Genomic DNA, 22,298 nt, shown 5'->3' with positions numbered 1-22,298 from the left:
TTTGCTGTCTTCCCTGACTCCCTCAAGTGTGACCCCCCCCCCCCCCCCCCCCACATTATCCAGAGAGGAATTTTCTGTACAAAAAATATGAAACCCACGCTAAGTGCTTAAACAACAAACCAAAAGAAAAGCAGAAATGACTGAAATCAGGATACATACTGTAAATATCAAAAACCATATATACAGAAATGTGTTTGTTCTCAAAAAATAATGAAAGTGTTAAGCATGTAAATCACAAATTGGAATGTTAACACACACAAAGTTAAGTGTACTCCAAAAAAAGTGATCAGATGACAGTCCCAGCAATGTGAAAGAAGCACTCAAGTGTTGTCTTCAGTGGCACAATAAATGCTTCAGCGCTCCATCCGTGGAACAAGAATATGCTTAAATGCTCCAGCACCTACATCCGCAGCTACCAGAAGCTTAGACTGCCCAGCATAAGAAGTCTACCAACGCTTAAAAGAAACCATGCAGATCCCTGATGGATGAATCTCTCCCTTATTGGCTCTCCCACTTGGATCTTCTGTTTCAAGGATCAGTTTACCACCATGGTTGCTGGCCTTAACAGCATGGCTGTTTAAGCTCAGAGCCTGAAAGATGGAGGACCATAATATTTTTTTTTTTCCTGTGCTAGGAAACGCTCCTCTCGCTAGATCTACAATCACACCTGAAAGGCATACTACTTGTTGTGTGAGGTAAGGAACTTCCATCCTAGGAGGTTCTCTTTGGGATGCATCCTGATCCTTTTCCAGTAGCCTCCTGGATCCGAGTTTGTCCTCAAGCACAACCAAAGGTCAGATCTTGGCTCCTGTAATAATTTTTCAAAGACCACTTGCCTCTTATTCCTTTTCAAAAGTCTTTCTACAGGGTGTTGCTCACATAGTACTCCCTGTATGTCTGCCTGTAACTTAGCTTGGTTCTGTCAGTTCTTTAATAACCACCTTTTGAACCCATTAGATGGATTGCTATGTACAGTGTACTCTTTTTTATAAGGTAGCTTTCCTTTGTTGTTTTGAGTTAGCAGCCTGGCCTTGTAAGGCACCCTCTGTAGTTCTTCCTTCACCTTAACAGGGACATTGTGCTTCCATCACCCTGTCCTGTGCAGGTACATCCAAGGAGTTACCCCTCCAGTGTTCAGTGTTGTGCAAATTGTTAAAGTTTTAGGTATGACTTAACAGCTGAGGATCTGTTTTTTTCTCATCATTCTCAAGGGTCCCCAGAGCAGACGACTTGCCTCTTGCTCCACTTTTTCTAGGCCGGTTAGGCAACTCATATTATAGGCTTTTAGACTTAGTTGAAGTCCATGTTTCATGTCCCTTTTTAACCACTTCCATACCGGGCCTATTCTGGCATTCCTCTCCTATATGTAAAAATCATATTTTTTTTTTGCTAGAAAATTACTCAGAACCCCCAAACATTATATTTTTTTTAGCAGACACTCTTGGGAATAAAATGGCGGTCATTGCAACTTTTTATCTTGCACGGTATTTGCGCAACAATTTTTCAGACGTATTTTTTTTTTTTTTGGGAAAAAAAATAGTTTCATGATTTAAAAAAATAACAAAACCGTAAAGTTATCTCAATTTTTTTTATATAATGTGAAAGTAAATAGATACCCAACATGTCATGCTTTAAAATTGCGCACACTCATGGAATGATGCCAAACTTCAGACTTAAAAATCTCCATAGGCGACACTTTAAAAATTTTTACGGGTTACATGTTTAGAGTTACAGAGGAGGGCTAGTGCTAGAATTGTTTTTAAATTTTTAATTTTTTTGTATTTTTACTTTCTTTTGCAACATTTTTTTTTTTTGATCACTTTTATTTCTATTACAAAGAATGTAAGAATCCCTTGTAATAGGAATAATTTGTGACAGGTCCTTTTTATGGAGAGATGCGAGGTCAATAAGACCCCACATCTCTCCTCCAGGCTGGAAAGCATGAGATCGGAAAAAAAAAATCCACGATCTCATGCTTACCAGCCGTGATCCCAGCTTTGTTTACATCCTCGACCCAGACGTGACTTCATAACGTCACCTCCGGCAGCCATCTGAATGATGCCTGTAGCTGCAGGCATCATTCAGATATTCCCACTGAAAGTCCAGGATGTCATATGACGTCCTTGGGCGGGAAGTGGTTAAAAGCTTGTTTGGCTCAAGCTGGCCAAAACAAACTTTTCTTTTTTATTACCAAGTTATTTGGCGACTGTGAGCACTGCATTATACTGTAGTAAAACTGGCTGCAAACAAAACTCAGCACTGTGTTCTGCTGCAGTATGGACAGCGTCCTGTCTGCTGCCAGATGAAAATTGACTTGGACTTTGTGCTGCTCGGCCACTCTGAGAAAGCCTTGTATTTTTATTAACAAATACAAGGCTTCCTATGACTGGCCGAGGTGGAGAGGTGGACAAATTATGCCAGTCAGAGGAAGCCTTTTATTCATTGATAAAATTACAATGCTTTCTCTGAATAGCTGAGAACAACTCAGCCTGACTCAACTTCTTCCACAAGACAGGAACTTGTCCATAGTGCTGTGGAACACAGCGCTCATAGCCACTGAATAATTTAGTAAGGGAAATAGTTTGTTTGGGCTAGTTCGACCCAAGCAAACTATTTAAAGTGACAGGGAACCTGGATTTTGATTGGACTGCTTTTTGGATGTCCCTATCGTATGTGTTCCCTGATGATTGATAAAGAAAACAGGATTTTTGTACTTGACATTAAAATCCTTTTCTTGGAGTTCTTTAGGGGGAATACAAGTCTCACCCCTTTGTCTTTTGTGATCCACTCCTACTACTGCTTTTCAACCAATATGGAGCTTGATGGGAATGACAGAGCTTATCTGGCACCTAGGCATTAATGAGCTCTTGTCACAAAAGGGCTGCCAGTAGTGATGTGAGGCAATCGCAAGCGATTTCATCGTGCTTGCTGTTGATGAAATTCCTACATTCTATTGCTGCTTCAACAGTTTAGCTGTTTTTTCTCATCTAGTTTTTTTCATGCATGATGCATTCTATACCTATTTTTTGTTTACCTTTTTTACTTAAGTTGATTTTACCATTTTTAATGCCATGGGTCATGTATGGTGTTCTTTTTTTTTTTTTTTTTTGATTGAAACTATAACGTGTCTTAACTTTTATTTTCTTTTGTACAGCTTGAAAACTACTTTTCCAGTCTGAAAAATCCAAAACTCAGGGTATGTTTCAAATTTGATACATTATCTATTTTGCCTATAGTATGTTATCACTTTCAGTTTGTTAGGGAAGCTGAACATTATTTGCTTTAACATTTTAACGCAAAAAAATGTTGCTTCCCTATTCAGTAACGTGACTAATTTTTATGGAATAGAATTTACTTTGCTGATTTCAGACCATTACGAGATGAAGGCTAATTGCTGTTCATATTGAACTTAAAGTGGAACTGAACCCAAAATGAGGATTTACTATGTTATAGGGGAAAATGTAGAATGGTTATTGTTCCAAAGTACCCTGAAAAAATTTATTGTTTTTTTTCCCTGGAATTCCTCCAGAAAAATAGCAGTGCATTTTCTGGTTTTTGACTGTATGTAGGCGATTTGGAGTGAGACCAAATCTCCTGGGACTAGCAGTCATTGGCAGCACTTACACAGAGCAGATATACAGCAATAATGTCACTACTGTGTCTGTCAGTGTTCTTGCTGAAGGCTCTGACATGAGGAAGCAAAACCCTGCTGCCTTTACAGAGCGGCACCGTGTGGAATATGGAAATGTAAGTCAGTAATAGGGAAATATCAGCTGCTAAAAAAACAAATGCTAGTGAATAGTGCTTTGCCCTCTGCCTGCCTTTTTGGACAGAGCTTCTTGTGTTCAGTTCCCCTTTAGGGCCTATGCACACTAGGTGGCTGAAAAAATGTCAGAACCTCTGTCAGAAAAAACTGCATAAAATGCTTGTATTGCTCAAGAGTTTATGGGCATTTGCATTTATAAGTGTTTTTTTTTTTCTAAAGCATTCCCTTCTGCTCATTTTTCACCATAAATGTTCATTTGAAAGCACCAAATGCTCCAAAACGCTGTGCGTCAAGCATTTTTTTTTCTGTCCTTAAGCTTCTCTTTAAACTGCAATTCTGATGTTTTGTTTTTCTGCCTGTAAACACCCTAATGTTCATGGACAAAAAGACTAACCTATCAAACTGCTTATACAGTCTGATGGAAAAAAAACCCTGCCAAAAGCCTGTATAAGCAGCATTTTTTTATGCCCAGTATGCATGGATCCTTAAGAGTAAAGACTATTTGTATGCTGCTGTAATTGTTATGCAGCAGCTGGAATCTCATTCTATGTGTTATATGTAGAATGCAAAATAATAGTGAATCATTCCTTCAGAGGGTTGGTTTAGCCATTTTAGTAAACGAGTATTCAGTTTAGAAAAAAAAAATGTTGTTTTCTTATCAAGGAGGAACAGGAAGCAGCTCGTAGAAGGCAGCAGCGTGAAGGAAAGAGCAATACTACCACCCCTACAAAAATTCAGGAGATTAAGGTAGACAACCTTTGCTTCTATTAACTGAAATCCTAAAATGTAATTCTAATTACTTAGAGCAAAGAAAAACAGTTATTTTTCAAAGTTAAAGTGTTACTAAAGTCAGAATTAAAAAAAATATATATATATAAATAACAAACGTTATACTTACCTGCTCTGTGCAGCGGTATTGCACAGTGGCTCCAATCCTCCTTTTTTGGGGACCCAGGCAGTGATCTTGGCTCATCCTCTTTTTTTTTTTTTTTTTTTTTTTTTTTTTTTATGACCACCATAGCCAGCTGCTTGCTATGAGGAGAAACAGTCTGCATGCTCCTGACCTGTGTGTCTATGGAGTCGGGCTCCATAGACTTACACAGCGGACTTAGGACTGCCCCCCACTTCCTCTTCACTGCATTTGATTGACAGCAGCAAGAGCCAATGGCTCCGTGCACAGCTTCTCCCCTCTTACTCTTCATACAGGGAGGGGCGCAGGGAAATTTAAAACGTTTTTTGCCTTAATGCACACAATGCATTGAGGTAAAAATGTTTTTAGGTTTAGTAACACTTTAAGAAATGAAATCTAGTGGATGAAAATTGCCGTGGGATTTGGGTTAACTTCTCAGCAGTTAGCTAGTTGCTTGGGGTTTCTGCATTTAACCCCTTCCCGCTGGTGTAACACATATATGCGGCCCTACTGCACTGGGCATTTTTCAGTGGGGCCGTATATATGCATATCTCCTTTTTTGTGCTGGAAGCGTGCCGCACAGCATGTTCCTAGCACAAAGGCCAGGGTCTCAATGAGAGTCCCGGGCCCCATACTAACTATCGGTACCCTGAACTCATGATTCCAGGTCACCTGATCGCTGTGGTATCCTCTGATTGGCTACCACAATGATTGGTCACTGTGAAGTCCCTGTGTTTCTGTGAAAGGAGAGGAAAGATGCAATATATCTTCCTCTTTCCTTGCTGAGAGAGGGGAAGTATGTGTAAAATAAGTAATAAAAAGAAAAAAATACCTAGATCAAGGTTTGATCTAGGGTAGTGCCAGGGTTTGTGTTTGGGTCAAAGGTCAGGGTCAGTATATTTTTAGGCAGAATTTCTTCTTCCTTTTTTTTTTGTCTTGTTTTTTGTTTGTTTTTTTGTTTTTTTTTAAATTGGTATCAGTGCGTTTTTAGGTAGGACAAAAAAAACAAAGGAGAATTTATTTTGGGTTGTTCTTTGGTAGGTAACAAATATACAGCAAAATTGTATACTATTATTTTATTTTTATTTTTTTACTACTTTGGGTCAGTTTTCCTTTGATCATAAAAATCGGGAGATATCCATAACCATTTACTAACAAATGAAAGCCCAATCTGTTCTGAAAAACACAAGGTATAATCCACCTGGATACACTATATAATTGTGATGTGTATGGTTTTACTAACATGTCAAAGTTGCAGAATTGTGCTTAAACATTAGGAATTGATTTACCCTTAGGCGTGAAGGGGTTCATTTTGTTTTGGTATTTTCCAAGTTCTCAAACATACTTTTTAATACCAGAAATGTAAATTGGTTAACTGACTTCTCTGCATTTGACCATGTTAATTTTGCAGTGCTTGAATTTGGTGGGAATGCAAAGTTGCTAGATAAACTGAGGGATGAGTTACTTATTTGCGTCAGGGTACCTCCAGGACTGAGTAATGTCAGTGCTGTTTAAACAGAATAAACATTCCTAATGATTGAGCATAAGATGCTGCTTAAGCCAGCTGTACATGGATCGAACGTCATCTGGTTCAGCAGGGACTGGCTGAATGTCAATCTTTCTATGGGCACGTTGTGCAGCACTGCCCTGTCGGATTTTCCTTGATCAATCAGAGCTGCAGGCTGCAGCCTGCAACGCTTATCAGTGTATTCTAATGGTGGGGAAGTCTTCCTTGTTGGGATACAATAGCTCAGTGGGGAGGATTCTGTGTTTTTGTGTTTTTTGTGTTTTTTTTTTTTTTTTCATTCAGTCTGCTGGTTACAAAACAAAACTGACTTAGCTATGGGCTGCCTTAGTGACATACAATTCCTTAAATTGTCTTTTAGGCAGGACCCTGCAAAAGAAGAGCTTTTAGGGTTTGGTCACACATATGTTTATTATGAAGAACGAAGCAACGCTCATTCCTTACCATTGAAACTAATGGAGGTGACTGCCAAGCCACAATGCCCCATGACAGCCTCTGCCAGGCTCTTGGGCGTTTAACACTTTGGGGAGAGTCAGATGCCTCTGCTCCTGATGCATGTTGTGGTTTCATTCTCTGAACCACTATATAATTATGGGCTTGTTTACACTTGCGATTGGGGGACAGCAAAACCCTGCGGTTGAGCCATGTTTTTACTGCCCTGAAACCTCTTCCTTTTCTAGCAGAGCCAGCAGCCAGGGTGTAAACATGCCAGGGCCTAGATGTTTGCTTCACAGCCACGGCAGAAATTATAACCCCCTGTAACACTCAGGCAGTACACAGGCACAAATCGCAAGCCATTCAAGTAAATAGGGCCATGCTGTAACTGGGCACAGCGCTTGCAGTTGCGGCACAGTTGTCTGGTATTTAGGAAGTTGGAACAGGTGGTAGAGGCAATATAAACGCCTCCCTGAAGAGCGATCTGAGTGCAGCTCACTCTTCAGATAGGTGTAAACAAGTCTTATCAAACACAACCTTGACATCGTAGACTGGAGGAAAGAACCACATCATGTAGCAGAAAATGCAGGCAATCCAATTCATCTAGACATGTTGAATACTGAAGATACTGATGCAGGCTGCAGTGCTGGAATGGAGCAGAGGTAAATGCTAGAGAGTGAGATGGACATAGGAGCTCTTCTTTTGTCTTGATTTCTTTTGTAAGCTGACAGGATCACTTTAAGCAGAGAAGAATTTTCTTAGTAGTAAAAAACAAAAACCTAATTCCTTATTTTCCCCTTAGGATTCTGCAACTGAGGAGGATAAACCAGCTCCTGTAAAAAAGACTTCACCTGCCAAACCTTGTAGGAGACTGACCAAGAAGGGCAAAAAAATGGCAGGTCGGAAAAGGGGACGTCCCAAGAAACTCCTTCAATCTAATGGTGACCGCAAATCCTCCAAATCACCAACTGTACTGGAAGGGCTACATCTACAAAATGGTCCTCCGCCTCAGTCGCCAACACAGTCGAGCCCTCAGGGTGAGGAGATGAATTACTCTAGTCCTGCTAGACTAGTTTGGTATTGAGGGGGCTTTAAAATTCTGTGGACCATGGGGTTGTTACTAAAACTGCAGAGTGCAAAATCTGGCACAGCTCTGCATAGAAATGTTCAGGTTTTTTTTTTTTTTTGTCAAAGCTTAATTGAACAAGCCAAAGTTAAAAGCTGATTGGCTACCATGCATATCTGCACCAGATTTTGCATTCTCCAGTTTTAGTAATACTTGTCCTAAGAGCAATATATTCAGTAAGCATTTAGCAACTTTAAAGGGGTCGTAAATCCTCAAGGTTTTTCACCCTAATACATTCTATGCATTAGGGTGAAAAACCTCCTGTGATGCAGCAACCCCCCTTTTACTTACCTGAAACCAGTCTTTCCAGCAACTGGGACGAGCACACCAGCTCCAGCCAGCGTCTCGGGTCCTGATTGGATAGATTGATAGCAGCGCAGCCATTGGCTCCCGCTGCTGTCAATCAAATCCAGTGACATGGGGGGGTGGGCGGGGCCGAGTCCTGCTGTCTGTGTCAATGGACGCAGCAGGAGGACACGGGAGCGCACCCGCACGAGTGCCCTGAGGGAGAGCGCCTCTCCAACAGCGCACTCGAGAAGAGGTGCCAGGAGCGCCACTAAGGGCCCCCTAAAGAGGTGGATCAGGACCGCTCTGTGCAAAACCAACTGCACAGAGGAGGTAAGTATGACAGGTTTGTGTTTGTTTTTTTTTTTTGTTTTGTTTTTTTTGTATTGTTTTTTAAAAAACGAACCTTTACAACCTTTAACCACTTGCCAACCAGGCCAATTCTGACATTTCCCTTCTACATGTAAAAATCATAATTTTTTTTGCTAGAAAATTACATAGAATCCCCAAACATTATATATGTTTTTTTAAGCAGAGACCCTAGAGAATACAATGGCGGTCATTGCAACTTTTTATCTCGCACAGTATTTGCACAGCAATTTTTCAAACACGTTTTTTTTTTTTTTTTTTTTGGAAAAACCGTTTCATGCTTTAAAAAAACATTAAAGTTAGCCCAATTTTTTTGCAAAATGTGAAAGATGTTACACCGAGTAATTAGGTACCTAACATGTCATGCTTCAAAATTGCACATGCTCGTGGGATGGTTCCAAACTTCGGTACTTAACCACTTCAATACCAGGCACTTATACACCTTCCTGCCCAAGCCAATTTTCAGCTTTCAGCGCTGTCGCAAATTGAATGACAGTTGTGTGGTCATGCTACGCTGTACCCAAATTAATTTGTTATTGTCCAACAAATAGAGCTTTCTTTTGGTGGTATTTGATCACCACTGCGATTTTTTTTTTTTTTTTTTTTTTTGTTTTTGTTTTTTTTTTTTTTTTGCGCCACAAATAAAAATAGACCGAAAATTAAAAAAAAAAGTTTTTCTTTGTTTCTGTTAAAACATTTTGTAAATAAGTACATTTTCTTCAATGATGGGCACTGATATGGCTGCACTCATGGGCACTGATAAGGTGCCAGTCAGTGCCCATTTGTGGGCACTGACTGGCATATGCTGGGCATTGATTTTCACATGTGGATGGCCATGGGGGATGTACCTGGCCATCCACATGCTGGGGGCTTCACTGGTGGTCTAGTGTGGGCATCTGAGGTGGGGCTGCGCTGATAAACAATCAGCACAGACCCCATACCCCCCCGTCAGGAGAGCAGCGGATTGGCTCTCCTCTACTCACGTCTGTCAGACGCGAGTGAGGAAAAGCCGATCACCGGTTCTTTCTGTTTACATCGTGATCAGCCGTGATTGGACCGCCGGAGGCTCTTTACCGAGATCGGTGTAGCGGTGTGTCAGACTGACACACCGCACCACCGATTGCCGTGATGCGCGCTCCCACGGGCATGCGGCAGCTGTTATCATGCAGGGCGTCATATGACGCCCATTCAGAATAACAGAACTACCGCCCGCCCGTCATTCTGCTATAGGCCGGGCGGGAAGTGGTTAAAAATCCCCATAGGTGACGCTTTAAATTTTTTTACTGGTTACTTGTTTTGAGTTAGAGGAGGTCTAGGGCTAGAATTACTGCTCTTACTCTAACGTTAGCGGCGACACCTCACATGTGTGGTTTGAACACCGTTTTCATATGTTGCCGGGACCTATGTATGCGTTCGCTTCTGCGTGCGAGCACACAGGGACAGGGGCACTTTAAATTTTTTTTTTTTTTATTGTTAATTTTACTTTAAATTTTTTTAGTTTACTTTAAAAAAAAAAAAAAAATTGCTCACTTTTATTCCTATTACAAAGAATGTAAACATCCCTTGTAATAGGAATATGGCATGATCGGTCCTCTTTACAGTGAGATGTGGGGTCAATAAGACCTCACATCTTGCCTCTAGGCTGGGACAGCTGAAATAATTTAAAAAAAAAAAAACCATCTCAGCTTCCCAGTCGAGGCGGCGCCATTTGTTTGAATGCAGAGGCTGGGCGTGACGTCATAACATCGCGCCCGGCCACCAAACGTTCATAGAAACTCGGGCAACTATCTGGTCCGCCGGAAACCTCTGTGGTAAACATCCGGGGCCAGCGGATCCTTTCTCCGACTTGCCGATCGCAAGCTGCGGGATGGGGGGGGGGGGGGCGTCGTTGTCCCCTCTCGCCACCCAGGAGAACGATCAAGCAACTGACCAGCCACTATGATCATTCTTATGGTGTAGGGAATCTCCGGCTGAAAAAGACAATATCTGAATGATGTGTCTGTAGCTGCAGGCATCATTCAAATATACCCCCACAAAGTCAAGGACGTCATATGACGGCCGGCGGTGGGTAAGTGGTTAAGCAGCTATCCTAAAACCATTAACGTACCCTCCTAGTCCAGGCTTTCCGCAAGTTTACACTGTGACACTGACAGGTTTCAGAGGCATGCAGACAGTTTTTTTTATTTTTTTAGGTATCATGCGCATGGACGACGAGAGGCTGAAAATATGCCCAGTGTAAATTTCAGGCAATTCTCTGCACTCGGGGATCCGCAGATGGCATATATAGCCTGCCATACAAGTGAATGGCTGTATGCAGCCGTAAGTGAATGCGAAGTTGTGCACCGATGCAGCAAAGCATTGGCGTTTATGAATATAGTTGCATACACACATTCCCTTGTATGGCAGGGAGTATGAGACATCTGGAGCTCCCTGGGTGTGGGAAATGCACCGAATTTAATGCTGGGCATTCTCGCATGTGAATGAAGACGTAGGAAAAAATGTTCCCTTGCATATTTGATCTGGGGGGAGGGGGGGCGCCAAGATCGGCCAACATGTGACCACTGTCCCAGTGATCACTTGACTGGTAGTTGGTCTTGCTGGCTATTGAGCTTTAGTCCAGACCGACAATGGTCTTTGACAGCTCAAGTCTTTGTGGTGCTGGGATTACGAAAGGGGCATTCTGCCTGCACATAAACATCGGCTACCCACTGACGCATTTGTGTGGTATGTGGATGCTAAAGCCCACCCTTTTTCCGACATACATGTGTTGGGCAGTTGTAAAGGAATTGGCAGTATTACAGCTCTGACACCCTATTTGAGGTTTGATTTGTGCAAAAGAGCCTTTTTTACTTCTAGAGCAATTTCTGCTGTTAATGCTTCCTAGTTTAAAACTACACAAATTGCTATAAATCACTCTCCAAGTTATCAATAAGTACAAATGTAAGAATATTGGTGCAGGAAATTTGACAGCTATTTTTTTAGTTAATATGTTGGTGAAGAATGGAATACTAACTGCTATAGATGGACACATCAAAACTATAATTATAGTAAAAAGTGTGGGACTTTTGAGGCACAGCATCTTAATAAAAAAATATAACATTTTATTTCATTTCCTTTAAAATTAAACATATACTAATGACAGATTCAGATTAAATTGCTATTATAAAACAGTCAATTCAACTACTGCAGTAATATATACAATATAGTCTTTCTGCTCAACGCATTTGTTGGACATGGTCCTCTTCATCAGGAACTAACAGACTTTTGTTGCTGCCATCTAAATAGTGACAAAATTTATTTTAAATGAATAGTCAAATCAATATCACATTTCACATATCATGCCAAGACCCCTCCCCCAGAGACTGCAAAGCACACCCAGGTATCCCTCATGGTTCAACTGTATATAGTGTGGAAGTCCCAGATGGGGGCCCTCTCCCCCGTCTCCTCCTCCAACATAGTTTGTCCATTTATCTCCTATTAATTTCGCGAATTAGTTTAATGTATATGTACTATTAGAACTACCTAAAAGCATTAGCATTATTTATTCACTTATATTGCATTAAAGCGGGATTCCGGCCTGAAAAAAAAAAATTTAAAAGTCAGTAGCTACAAACACTGTAGCTGCTAACTTTACCTGCCCTGGGTGCCCGCGATGTCGGCTGCCCGAGACCGACCCGTCCCCCGGCTCTCGGGTCCCGGCACCGCCATCCTAGGGAAGAGGCAGATTAGGAAGACTGCCTAGCAACAAGGGTTTAGGTAAGTTTAAAAAAAATTTTTTTTTTTTTTTTTCAGGGTGGCCCTCCACTTTAACTTTTGATTGTTTGGCAGGTTTCAGACATTAATATTACGGGGTGCTACTATTCTATGTTAAAAATTTTTTTAAGATGCTGTGCCTCAGATGTCCTACACTTTTTACTATACCTATAGTTTTGATGTATCATATCTAGTGATGTGGCATAGAAATTGACCTACCTTTGATCGAATTGCTATAGATGAATGCTGGCTCTGAAGCCATGAGTTTAAAGCTTAAGGGTACATTCACACTGAATGCGGGTTTGAAATCGTGCGAGTTCAGCTGAACTTGCACAATTTCAAACCCACATTTCAGTGCGAGTTCGGGGGCAATTTGAAAGACATCTGTGCAGGTTCATGCACAGATATCTATTGAAATCGTGACCCAAAGTCGTGCAGGAACTACCTTTTGGAAATCGGCGCCGCACCGATTGGGACACTGCCGTTGCCGGCAATAGGCTGCGATTTGGCATGCAACTGTAAGCAAAAATATTAGTTACCGTATTGGCGTATAACACACACAGGTGTATAAAACGCACCCCAATTTTAAGAGGGAAGTTTAAGGAAAAATGTTTACACGGCCCCCTCCCTGCACTCCCAGGAGACCCCCAGTCTCCTGGGACAGCACTGCCAGCATAATCTACAGTTAAGAAAAAAAATCACTGCCACCCTCTTCCACACTGCTCCTCCTGTGTCACTCCTATTGTAAAATGAAGCTTCCATATAACTCAATATCTACAGAAAGAAAGGAGAGTGGGAACAGGGGGACAGTGGCTGATGTTGGCCCCACAACATTCCCACCCTAAAGAAGGCTGGACTATATCGGTACAGATAGACAAAAATAAACAAATTATAAAAAAAAAGGTTTATTGCAAAAAAGAAAATACATAGTATACTTATTAAAATGCAAAACGGGCTCAGGATTCCCCAAGAAATATCTGTTATTACAAAGTATAGAATGGTCTGGTTCGCGACTAGTTTCGTGATGTTATCGCTTCCTCAGGAGGACCAATCTATAAGACAAATAATACAATGCAAAACAAGCAGAATACATTGCACTACAAGTAATGATCATAAAACAGCGTGTGAAAAGAAAAGTAACCAAAAACATAAATACGGGTTTGGCTTGCCCTATAATTGGGTGATCATGTGCGGCACCGGGCCGCCCAATTAATTCTCCCCTGCGGCGGACAAGAGGGATAATGCCGAGTTCTCTAAATAAAAAGCATAAAACAAGTAAGGGGCCTAATAAGTAGCTGGTTGATAGGTACTAGCTAGAATTTAGCCATTCACATAGTAAAGGGGGTAGGGGAGGGAGGGGGACAAAAGGAGGAAAAAACAAGTGGGAGGAAGGAAAGACTAGAAATGGGGGAGGGAGAGGGAAGGGAAGGGGAAACCTCAATATCTACGTTTTTTTCCAATGACTTGGTCACATGACTGCTCTCCTCTGACGTTACATAGATGGTCATGTGACCGCTCTCCTCCAATCTAAAGCTACACTTGGAGGAGGAGCGGGAAGAGGAGAGCAGCCAGAAAAAACCGAGCTATTGAGATATTTACAAGCTTCGTTTTACAATGACATTGACACAGAAGGAGCAGTGTAGGAGAAAAGGCTGGCAAGTGATTTTTTTTTTTCCTCAACTTTAGGCTATGCCAGCAGCGCTGTCCCAGGGCCAGGAGATGCGTGACGGCTGGCCTGACACCCCCCAATGGGTGGCTCTTGGGGCGGACCTCCTGATCCCCACCCCCTGTTGGTAAAACATGATATCGGCATATAACGCACAAGCACAGTTTACCCTCTGTTTTCAGGGGGGAAAAAATGTGTGTTTTATGCTGATAAATACGATAATTGTGTCCCCCCCCCTTCAAGCTAATGAAGAAAATGCTTGTTTCTCAAGGGGATGGTCTAAAACTGAGTGCTACTTGGCTTACATTGAGTTCTGCAGATTGCCCTGCTGCCTAGTCTGATTTTGACAGGTATCCTGAAGTTGCTCTATTTGTCGTTCTGGCTGCTGTCCATCTTGCTGGCGTTGTGTACAAATTCAGGACCAGTGTAGTTCATTGGTCCTGCATTGTACATCATGACCTTAGAAATGCCTGCCCACGTTCCATCATGGCATTGTGGAGTAAGGCATGTCATCATAGTTCATCCACTAGAAAAATAAGCATCAGCTGTGGGTAGGGGGGCTTCAGTTTGATTTTTTTTTTTTTTTATTTTACTTTCCATAGCAGATTACCTTTTTCATGTTGCCAGTGTTGTATTACAGAATAAAAAAGGCAAAGTGGAAAAATACTAGGGTTGTCCCGATGCCACTTTTTTAAGACCGAGTACAAGTACCGATACTTTTTTTCAAGTACTCGCCGATACCGATACTTTTTTTTTAATGTCATGTGACAGTTTGACTGATGGGCACTGATAGGTGGCACTGACTGATGGACACTGGTGGCTGGCACTGATAGACGGCACTTATGGGCACTGATAGGTGGCACTTATGGGCACTGACAGCTGGCACTGAAATGCAGCAATATATGACATGAGGAAAGAATTTATTTTTGAAATGCTGTGCTGTGACGCCCATCTTGGTACACCCTGCTGCAGTAAGCAGCAGCAGACATCTTGTTACACCCAGCTCGAACTATATGGGCTGGGTGTAACAAGATGTCCGCTGCTGGCTTACTACAGCCGACTGCAGGGTGTACCAAGATGGGTGTTGGGATGTTCAGCCGCCGACGGCTCTCTCTGATCGCTCTCTCTCGTATGTATCTCTCCCTCGTATGTCTCTCTCTCTCTCCCTGATCTCTATCTCTGTAGTTTTGTACCTGGTTTTCCAGAGGAGATAGGAAAGTGAAGATAAACTCAGCTTCAATCTCTGTCACAGTGAGGTACAGGGCAGCAGAAGACACGCCCCCTTCACACACGCCCCCTTGTAATGTGTCTTATTATACAGGCTGACTCCACCTGCTGACTCAGCCCACCCTCTACATCCACACACTGACTTCGCTGATGCCTTATCCGACCAGGTATCGGATAAGGCATCGGGAGCATTTGTGTGAGTGGATGAGAAAAAATACATTTTTCTCATCCATTAAAGAGGAACTGCTTTCTGCTCACATTTGTAATAAAAACATCTTTGCCATTCTGAAGCTTCCCTCCCACCACTTTGTATTTTATTGTGTGTGTATATATATATATATGTATGTGTGTATATATATATATATATATATATATATATATATATATACACTGTGATTCTGTACTTGCCAAATATGAGTCTCCCTCTACTAAGTCTGGCTGCAATCATTTTAACTGTGGGCAGCTGAAGCTGCTGCCTGTTCACTTCCTGAATTTACACAGAGGCACACCTGCAGCTCTTATTGGCCCGCTTATGACTCATTCCCCCTCCCTTCCTGGCAAACTTTGAGTGAGGGAGAGCTGTGTATGATGTCATAAGCCTAGGCTTTTTACCAGACAAGAAACAGGAAGTGGGCTGTATAAGGTATTTACTGGCAGAAAAAAAATGTTTTACTATTTAAAGTTAAAACAACAAGGGCAGAGGATTTAATAGATGGGAAGATGAAAAAAATTACTGAAGGTCTGTTTTAAGTATCTTCTGGAGAGTGGATGTGTTCTCTTTAACGCCCTCCTCTATTTTCTACTATCAACAGTCAGCCAACAAGCGCTGATAGATTGCTGCCAGGTTTAGTCCTGGAAGTCTGTTTGGTCAGCCAATAAATGCAGCTTTTCCATTTTATACTGGTGTTCCCTGCATCAGTTCGTTGTTTATGGAAGCTTCTCGAGCTATCTATCCTAGTCAGATTATCTATGTTGGTGTTTTCTCTGTGACAGTTCTATAGTCAACAGTGACTAGTTGTCTGTTCTCCAGTTCCACAGGGCTGCACTGTTTAGGTTAGGCCAGCATGTATGGGTATTCCCTATGCAATTTTCAGTCTAGAGCTTAGGAATTTTTTTGTCTGCATCTCTGCTGCTCATGTTCGTAGCAGGCTAATAGGCCATGGTCAGATTGTTCTTGAAGAATTGGTAGTGTATTACAGTCTCTCCTAGTTCAGTTACAACAGCTGTTGTAGATTCTTATTTGCATTTGTCTCCATGTGGCTCCACCTACCCTCACCCGGATGGTAACAGTGCTTCACCCCAATGCTTCTAAATGATTTGTGGAGTCCCTTTCAGCTCATTTCTGTGGACAGTAGAGAGTCTACATCCAAAGCTTTCCTTATGCTGATGTGACAAACATCTCCACATTTAGAGTGGAAATCGCCGTAATTTCTTACATCTACTTTAGTTCATATTGTCAGCGCCATCTAGTGGCCATTTTTCCCCTGATTTGATACGGGAAAAATGCATTATGGCCATGATATAGGAAGTACATACAGTTGTGCTCATAAGTTTACATACCCTGGCAGAATTTATGATTTCTTGGCCATTTTTCAGAGAATATGAATGATAATACGAAAACTTTTTTCTTTCACTCGTGGTTAGTGTTTGGCTGAAGCCATTTATTATCAATTGTGTTTACTCTTTTTAAATCATAATGGCAACAAACTACCCAAATGACCCTGATCAAACGTTTACATACCCTGGCGATTTTGGCCTGATAACATGCACACAAGTTGACACAAGGGGTTTGAATGGCTATTTAAAGGTAACCATCCTCACCTGTGATCTGTTTGCTTGTAATTAGTGTGTGTCGGTATAATAGGTCAATGAGTTTCTGCACTCCTGACATACCCTTGCATCTTTCATCCAGTGCTGCACTGACGTTTCTGGATTCTGAATCATGGGTAAAGCAAAAGAATTGTGGGGAAAGGTAGTTGAACTGTATAAAACAGGAAAGGGATATAAAAATATATCCAAGGAATTGAGAATGCCAGTTAGTGTTTAAACTCTAATCAAGAAGTGGAAAATGAGGGGTTCTGTTGAAACCAAACCATGGTCAGGTAGACCAACTAAAATTTCAGACCCATCTGCCAGGAAAATTTTTTGGGATGCAAAGAAAAACCCACAAATAACTTCAGCTGAAATACAAGCATTACTACGCAAATGCCACAAGGTATCCCCCTTATAATATGCCAAATACCACACAGACAAGCCTCAAACCTTCTGGCACAAAGTCATTTGGAGTGATGAGACCAAAATTTAGCTTTTTGGCCACAACCATAAATGCTACATTTAAAGAGGAGTCAACAACGCCTATGATGAAAGGTATGGTTGGCGGTGAATCGCTGATGTTTTGGGGATATGTGAGCTACAAAGGCACAGGAAATTTGGTCAAAATGGTTGGCAGGATAACTGCAGTATGTTATCAAATATTGGCGGAACATTTGCATTCATCAGCCAGGAAGCTTCGCATGGGACGTTCTTGGACATGCCAACATGACAATGATCCAAAACACAAGGCCAAGTCACCCTGTCATTGGCTACAGCAGGATAAGTGAAGATTCTGGAGTGGCCATCTCAGTCTCCTGACCTCAATATCATTGAGTCACTCTGGGGAGATCTCAAAACGTGCAGTTCATGCAAGACCGCCCAAGAATTTACAGGAACTGGAGGCTTTTTACCAAGAGGAATGGGCAGCTTTACCATCTGAGAAGATAAAGAGCCTCATCCACAAATACCACAAAAGACTTCAAGCTGTCATTGATGTTAAAGCGGGCAATACTCGGTATTAAGAACTATTGATTTGGGTAGTTTCTGTTGTCATTATGATTTAAAGAGTGTAAACAGTTGATTGATAATTATAAATGGCTTCAGCTAAACACTAACCATGAGTGTAAAAAGTTTGTGTTATTCATATTCTCTGAAAAATAGCCAAGAAATCATAATTCTGTCAGGGTATGTAAACTTATGAGCACAACTGTATATTAGCCAAAATTCAGTAATGTTTGTCACACCTGCACCACAAACATTTCATATATAGACTTTTGTTTGTTAAAGGGCTCGGTATTGGCCAGAGCCCTGTTATTTCCTTCTATTTTAACCCTCATTGTTTGGATGTGTTATGAGTTGGGCTGAGAGTCCCTTTCTTTCTCTCTCTTCCCCCTCCTTTCTTTCTCTCTCTTCCCCCTCCTTTCTTTCTCTCTCTTCCCCCTCCTTTCTTTCTCTCTCTTCTTCCTCCTTTCTTTCTTTCTCTTCCCCCTCCCCCTTATGATTTTTAGGGTCTGATTACACTGTCAAGGGACAGTCTACTATATGTGAGTGCTTTCTTTTTTTTTTTTTTTTTTTTTTTTTTGCTTTAATCATTGGTACATATTCAGGCCTCACCTGATGCAAGCTTTGGGTGTTGGGCATTCCTTCGTTTTTGGGGGTGGGGACTTGGGTTTGGGTCTGTTGGCCTTCTGTTATTTTGCCCACACTTCTGTTGAACTGCATGTCCCAGCAGTCTACAAACTCCTGTCACTCAATGGATGAGAAGGAAAATAGGATTGTTGTACTCTGTGAAAACTGAGGTATGGTAGTTGTTGCCAATATCCATTCCTAATGCAGGAGACAGTATAATCGCCAGGCTGAGCCTTCCTGTCAGAAAAAGCCAATTTTTCTAGTCCAATTTGAGAAAAACCTATCATCGAAACCGATTTTGAGTTCATTTTTTTTTTCTTTCAAAGAACCTTTTAACAATATTCTGCTAAATATATCTGCTGCACACAGAATTTTTTGGGTTTTTTTTTTGTTTGTTTTTGAACATTAAACTGGTAGCAAATTTATTTTAATTTTTTCTCTTTGTAGATTCCTGCAAGTCACCTCAAAGTCCCCATTACCAGCTACCTCTGAAAGCACAGCGTCAACCTTCCAACCAGCTGATGTCTTGTCCCACACCCCCAGCACTGCAGAAGCTGCTTGGTAAGAATGTTACAACAGTCTTTTGTAGCATAAGTCCGCTATCTTGTACTCTAGAGAGGAGATCAATACCTTCAAGAAGCAGTTACCATGGATAACGCCATTCTTCTGGGTAAGCTCTGGTATTTCATTGTATTGCCTTGATTAATGGCAACATGACATATGATGAGCTGTAAGGAAAATCAGGGACTGGAAAGTAACTTAAAGCGCAACTAAATCCTCCTATTTTTTTATAGCCAAATAAAGAGCTGCCACTTGGCCCTTCTTGGATCTGCAGTTGCCATTTTGCTGCACATTTGATAAGCTCTGACACCAGCCATTTGATGGCTTGACAGTTTACTTGAGAGCTAACATAAGCACACTAGTAATGGCAACAGTTATATATAATTTATGGCATGCTTTGAATGTAAAGGCCTTTTCACACTGCCCTGTACAGCTGTCGCACACTAAACTGCAATAGTTTTGTGGCAGCTTTCTGTTCCAGCTGCAGTGAGCTGGCAGTAGGGGGTAGTGTGGCACACTTTTTAGAGCATCACACAGCTCCTTTTTTTTTTTTTGTTTTCTTTTTTTTTTTTTTTTTTTTTTCCTTTTTTGTATGCAACTTTATTTTAAGTGCACAAAAGTGCTACGCCATTCATGTCACTCTCTGCTGTGCTTCATGACAGTGACATGCAATCCTGCCCAGAATGCTGCAGTAAAATACAGCATGTCTGCATTTTATTGCAGATCACTGCATCACACCTCCATGGTGATTTGCAGTGCAAATAAGATGTATCTTCTAGCAGTAACTGGCATTTTTCCAGTGCAGAAAAATGCTGTTCACTGCTATGTGTGAGCTGGCCCTCACTGTTTTGGGAAACGGTTAAACGAGTGGGTTTAGTTTCGCTTTAATTGAAGACTAAACTGACATTTTGTGACAAGACTATGTAGAAAGGTGTTTAATCTGTATTGTTCACTAATAGTTGACGTACCAAAATGGCTCCACTAGCCATATAATGACCAAATTGTTTCCGGAAGAGTCCAATGACTTCTTGGGGTGACGTTTACCACAATTGTCAATAAGGCAGCTTAGTTTTGTGACTAAGGGAATTAATTCTGTAGAATGACATTTTATATATAGTTCAGTTGTACTGAGGCAAAGTTTTAAATTAAAGAGATGTGCTTAATGTCTGACCTATTTTTAATGTTCTCTGTCTGACATTCTGCCTTTCTCTAGCAGCATTATTCGCCGCTGAAGGTTCTGGCCTCACCCTTATCTGTCACCTCCCCGTTTAGCAGCTGCTTTCGGCAGTGGAGCCTCTCGGGTGATCGTGGTTAACCTTCTTTACCAAGGCTTGAGCACAGGCTCTCTGCCATTCAGTCTGCCCACTTGTTCTCTCGTTTATATTTTACTATTCTCCCAGTCCCTGTCATGATTTCTTCACTCTCTGCATATCATTTTTTCATTTTTGTTTATATTCTACAGTATTTCTGTATATATTCCTGCTAGATATGGTTTATTTAGATGTTCTTGAAATTCATTTTGTCAAAATATGTCTGTTTTTGCTTTTTTGTTTTCTTTTTTCTTTTTTTTTTTTTTGTTTTTGTTTTGTTTGCTCTGTGATTTCTGCATCTATTGTAACAACCCTCATCCTATATTCTTTTTTTACTCGTAGTTTTTAGTTTTATATTTTCCTGCACTCCTTTTGTTTCATCCAGTTCTTGTCTCACTACATTTACTTCTGCTTTTCTTTCCTAACACCCTGCCCCCCCCCTCCCCTTTTTTTTTTTTTTTTTTAACCTGGGATGAAATTCAGGTTAGTTGTTTCTTCCTGATTCCTGAGTTATATTTAGTAAAATCCACATGTCAAAATGACCAGTAGACCTAAAAATGAAGGTAGCTGAATATAGGCTAATTTGGAATTTTTCCTGTGAAGTCAAATTTGTTCCCTTACTGGTCTTCTAATGCACTTTGCAAACCTGATGGACCAATAATGACATTCAAAGAGTGGGGGTTAACTCACAACCTATACAGGAAAATGCAAGCATTCCATATTAAGCTAGTTCTTGTACCTCTGTATTTTATGATGGTTTTGACATGCTGTTTTCACTGAACCGTCTGAACAAAAGCAGTCTATTTTTGTACTTTTTTCAGTCACGCTCAGTTTGACTTGTCATGGTTTTTGCCATGGTTTCTCAGATGGAGAGCTGCATTTCTTTCTCAGAATCTACTGATCAGATCCAGTTTAGTGAAAATGATGCACAGTTGAATGGCGGTCTACAATTACAAGTCATGGACTTTTTTACAATCACTTTATGTAAGCTTGGTGTGTTAGTTGGGATTCTTTATGCCTAGTACACACAGGCTGAACGTTGGGCGGCACCAGCTGACATTCGGACTGTGTGTACAGCAGCTTGTCCTTCTGTCGAAGGGGTATGGAAAAAGGTGCACTGACCAGAGTGTTCTGCTGGGGGCATCCCCCTATCAGAACACAATAGCACGACAGGGGAGATCGCGGGACTAACATCAGATTGTTAGTACAGCGGATCCCCCTCAGCTTTCCTTTTTTTTTTTCCTTCAGCCCTGCTGGGTTGAAAGAAAAAACTGGTAGTGTGTACCAGGCTTTAGTATTCATTTCAAGCAGATGTCAAAAAGATTTTTCTTAGCGTCTTCCAGGGCAGCCCATGAGACCTAGGGCTCCTCCTACCAGGACAGGAAACACGTTAACCCCCACCAGATAAAAGGGCGGTACTCCAGGCCCCATGTCAGTATTAGTGTTTCCTCTGGATGAGGGGGTAACGTGTTTCCTGGACTGGTTCCCCTAGGTCTCATGAGCATAGCTCCTGTGGCGTTTTTGGGGCAGTATTCCTACCTTCTTGTCCCAGAGTGGCACATCCACTAGGGGAGTAGGATTGTGGCTGCTGCCTGCTTCTCAGTGCATGGGAAATGCCAGCACCGTGGTGTACATCGAAGCTCCGGTCCACGAGCCGTATGGCGGCAGTGGGGTGAGTGGTGCTACCCTAATAAGTATCAGGTGAGGGTAATCAGTGAATAAATTAAAAATTAGGTAGATACTACCTATAATAGGGGAAGTTAGTCTCCCTGATTGTACATAAAGTGTGCACCCTCCACGTGACAGTGCTCAATTGATAAATAATCAAATAATAAATATTAGATACACAAACATAATAAACCAATCATAGTAACCTCATAAATATGTAAAGTGTAAATAAACTAGATCAAAAGTGGCATATACA

The 22,298-nt window shown here is 41.4% G+C and overlaps 1 protein-coding gene across 3 annotated transcripts in view; it reads left to right on the top strand.

Annotated features, from left to right (window-relative positions):
- Nucleotides 1-22,298, top strand: part of DOT1L (DOT1 like histone lysine methyltransferase) — a 226,472-nt gene that overhangs the window by 156,174 nt on the left and 48,000 nt on the right. For 2 of the 3 annotated variants that reach the window (XM_073596483.1, XM_073596466.1), the window contains exons 12-15: nucleotides 3,155-3,196; nucleotides 4,430-4,513; nucleotides 7,439-7,673; nucleotides 18,951-19,064. In XM_073596483.1, coding sequence (XP_073452584.1) covers nucleotides 3,155-3,196; nucleotides 4,430-4,513; nucleotides 7,439-7,673; nucleotides 18,951-19,064 — 475 coding nt within the window. The remainder of the gene's footprint in view (nucleotides 1-3,154; nucleotides 3,197-4,429; nucleotides 4,514-7,438; nucleotides 7,674-18,950; nucleotides 19,065-22,298) is intronic. The other variant, XM_073596474.1, reaches the window with a different exon arrangement.

The sequence above is a fragment of the Aquarana catesbeiana genome, linkage group LG01, assembly GCF_042186555.1.
Source record: "Aquarana catesbeiana isolate 2022-GZ linkage group LG01, ASM4218655v1, whole genome shotgun sequence".
NCBI lineage: Eukaryota > Metazoa > Chordata > Amphibia > Anura > Ranidae > Aquarana > Aquarana catesbeiana.
This window is presented reverse-complemented; position numbering and strand designations above follow the sequence as displayed.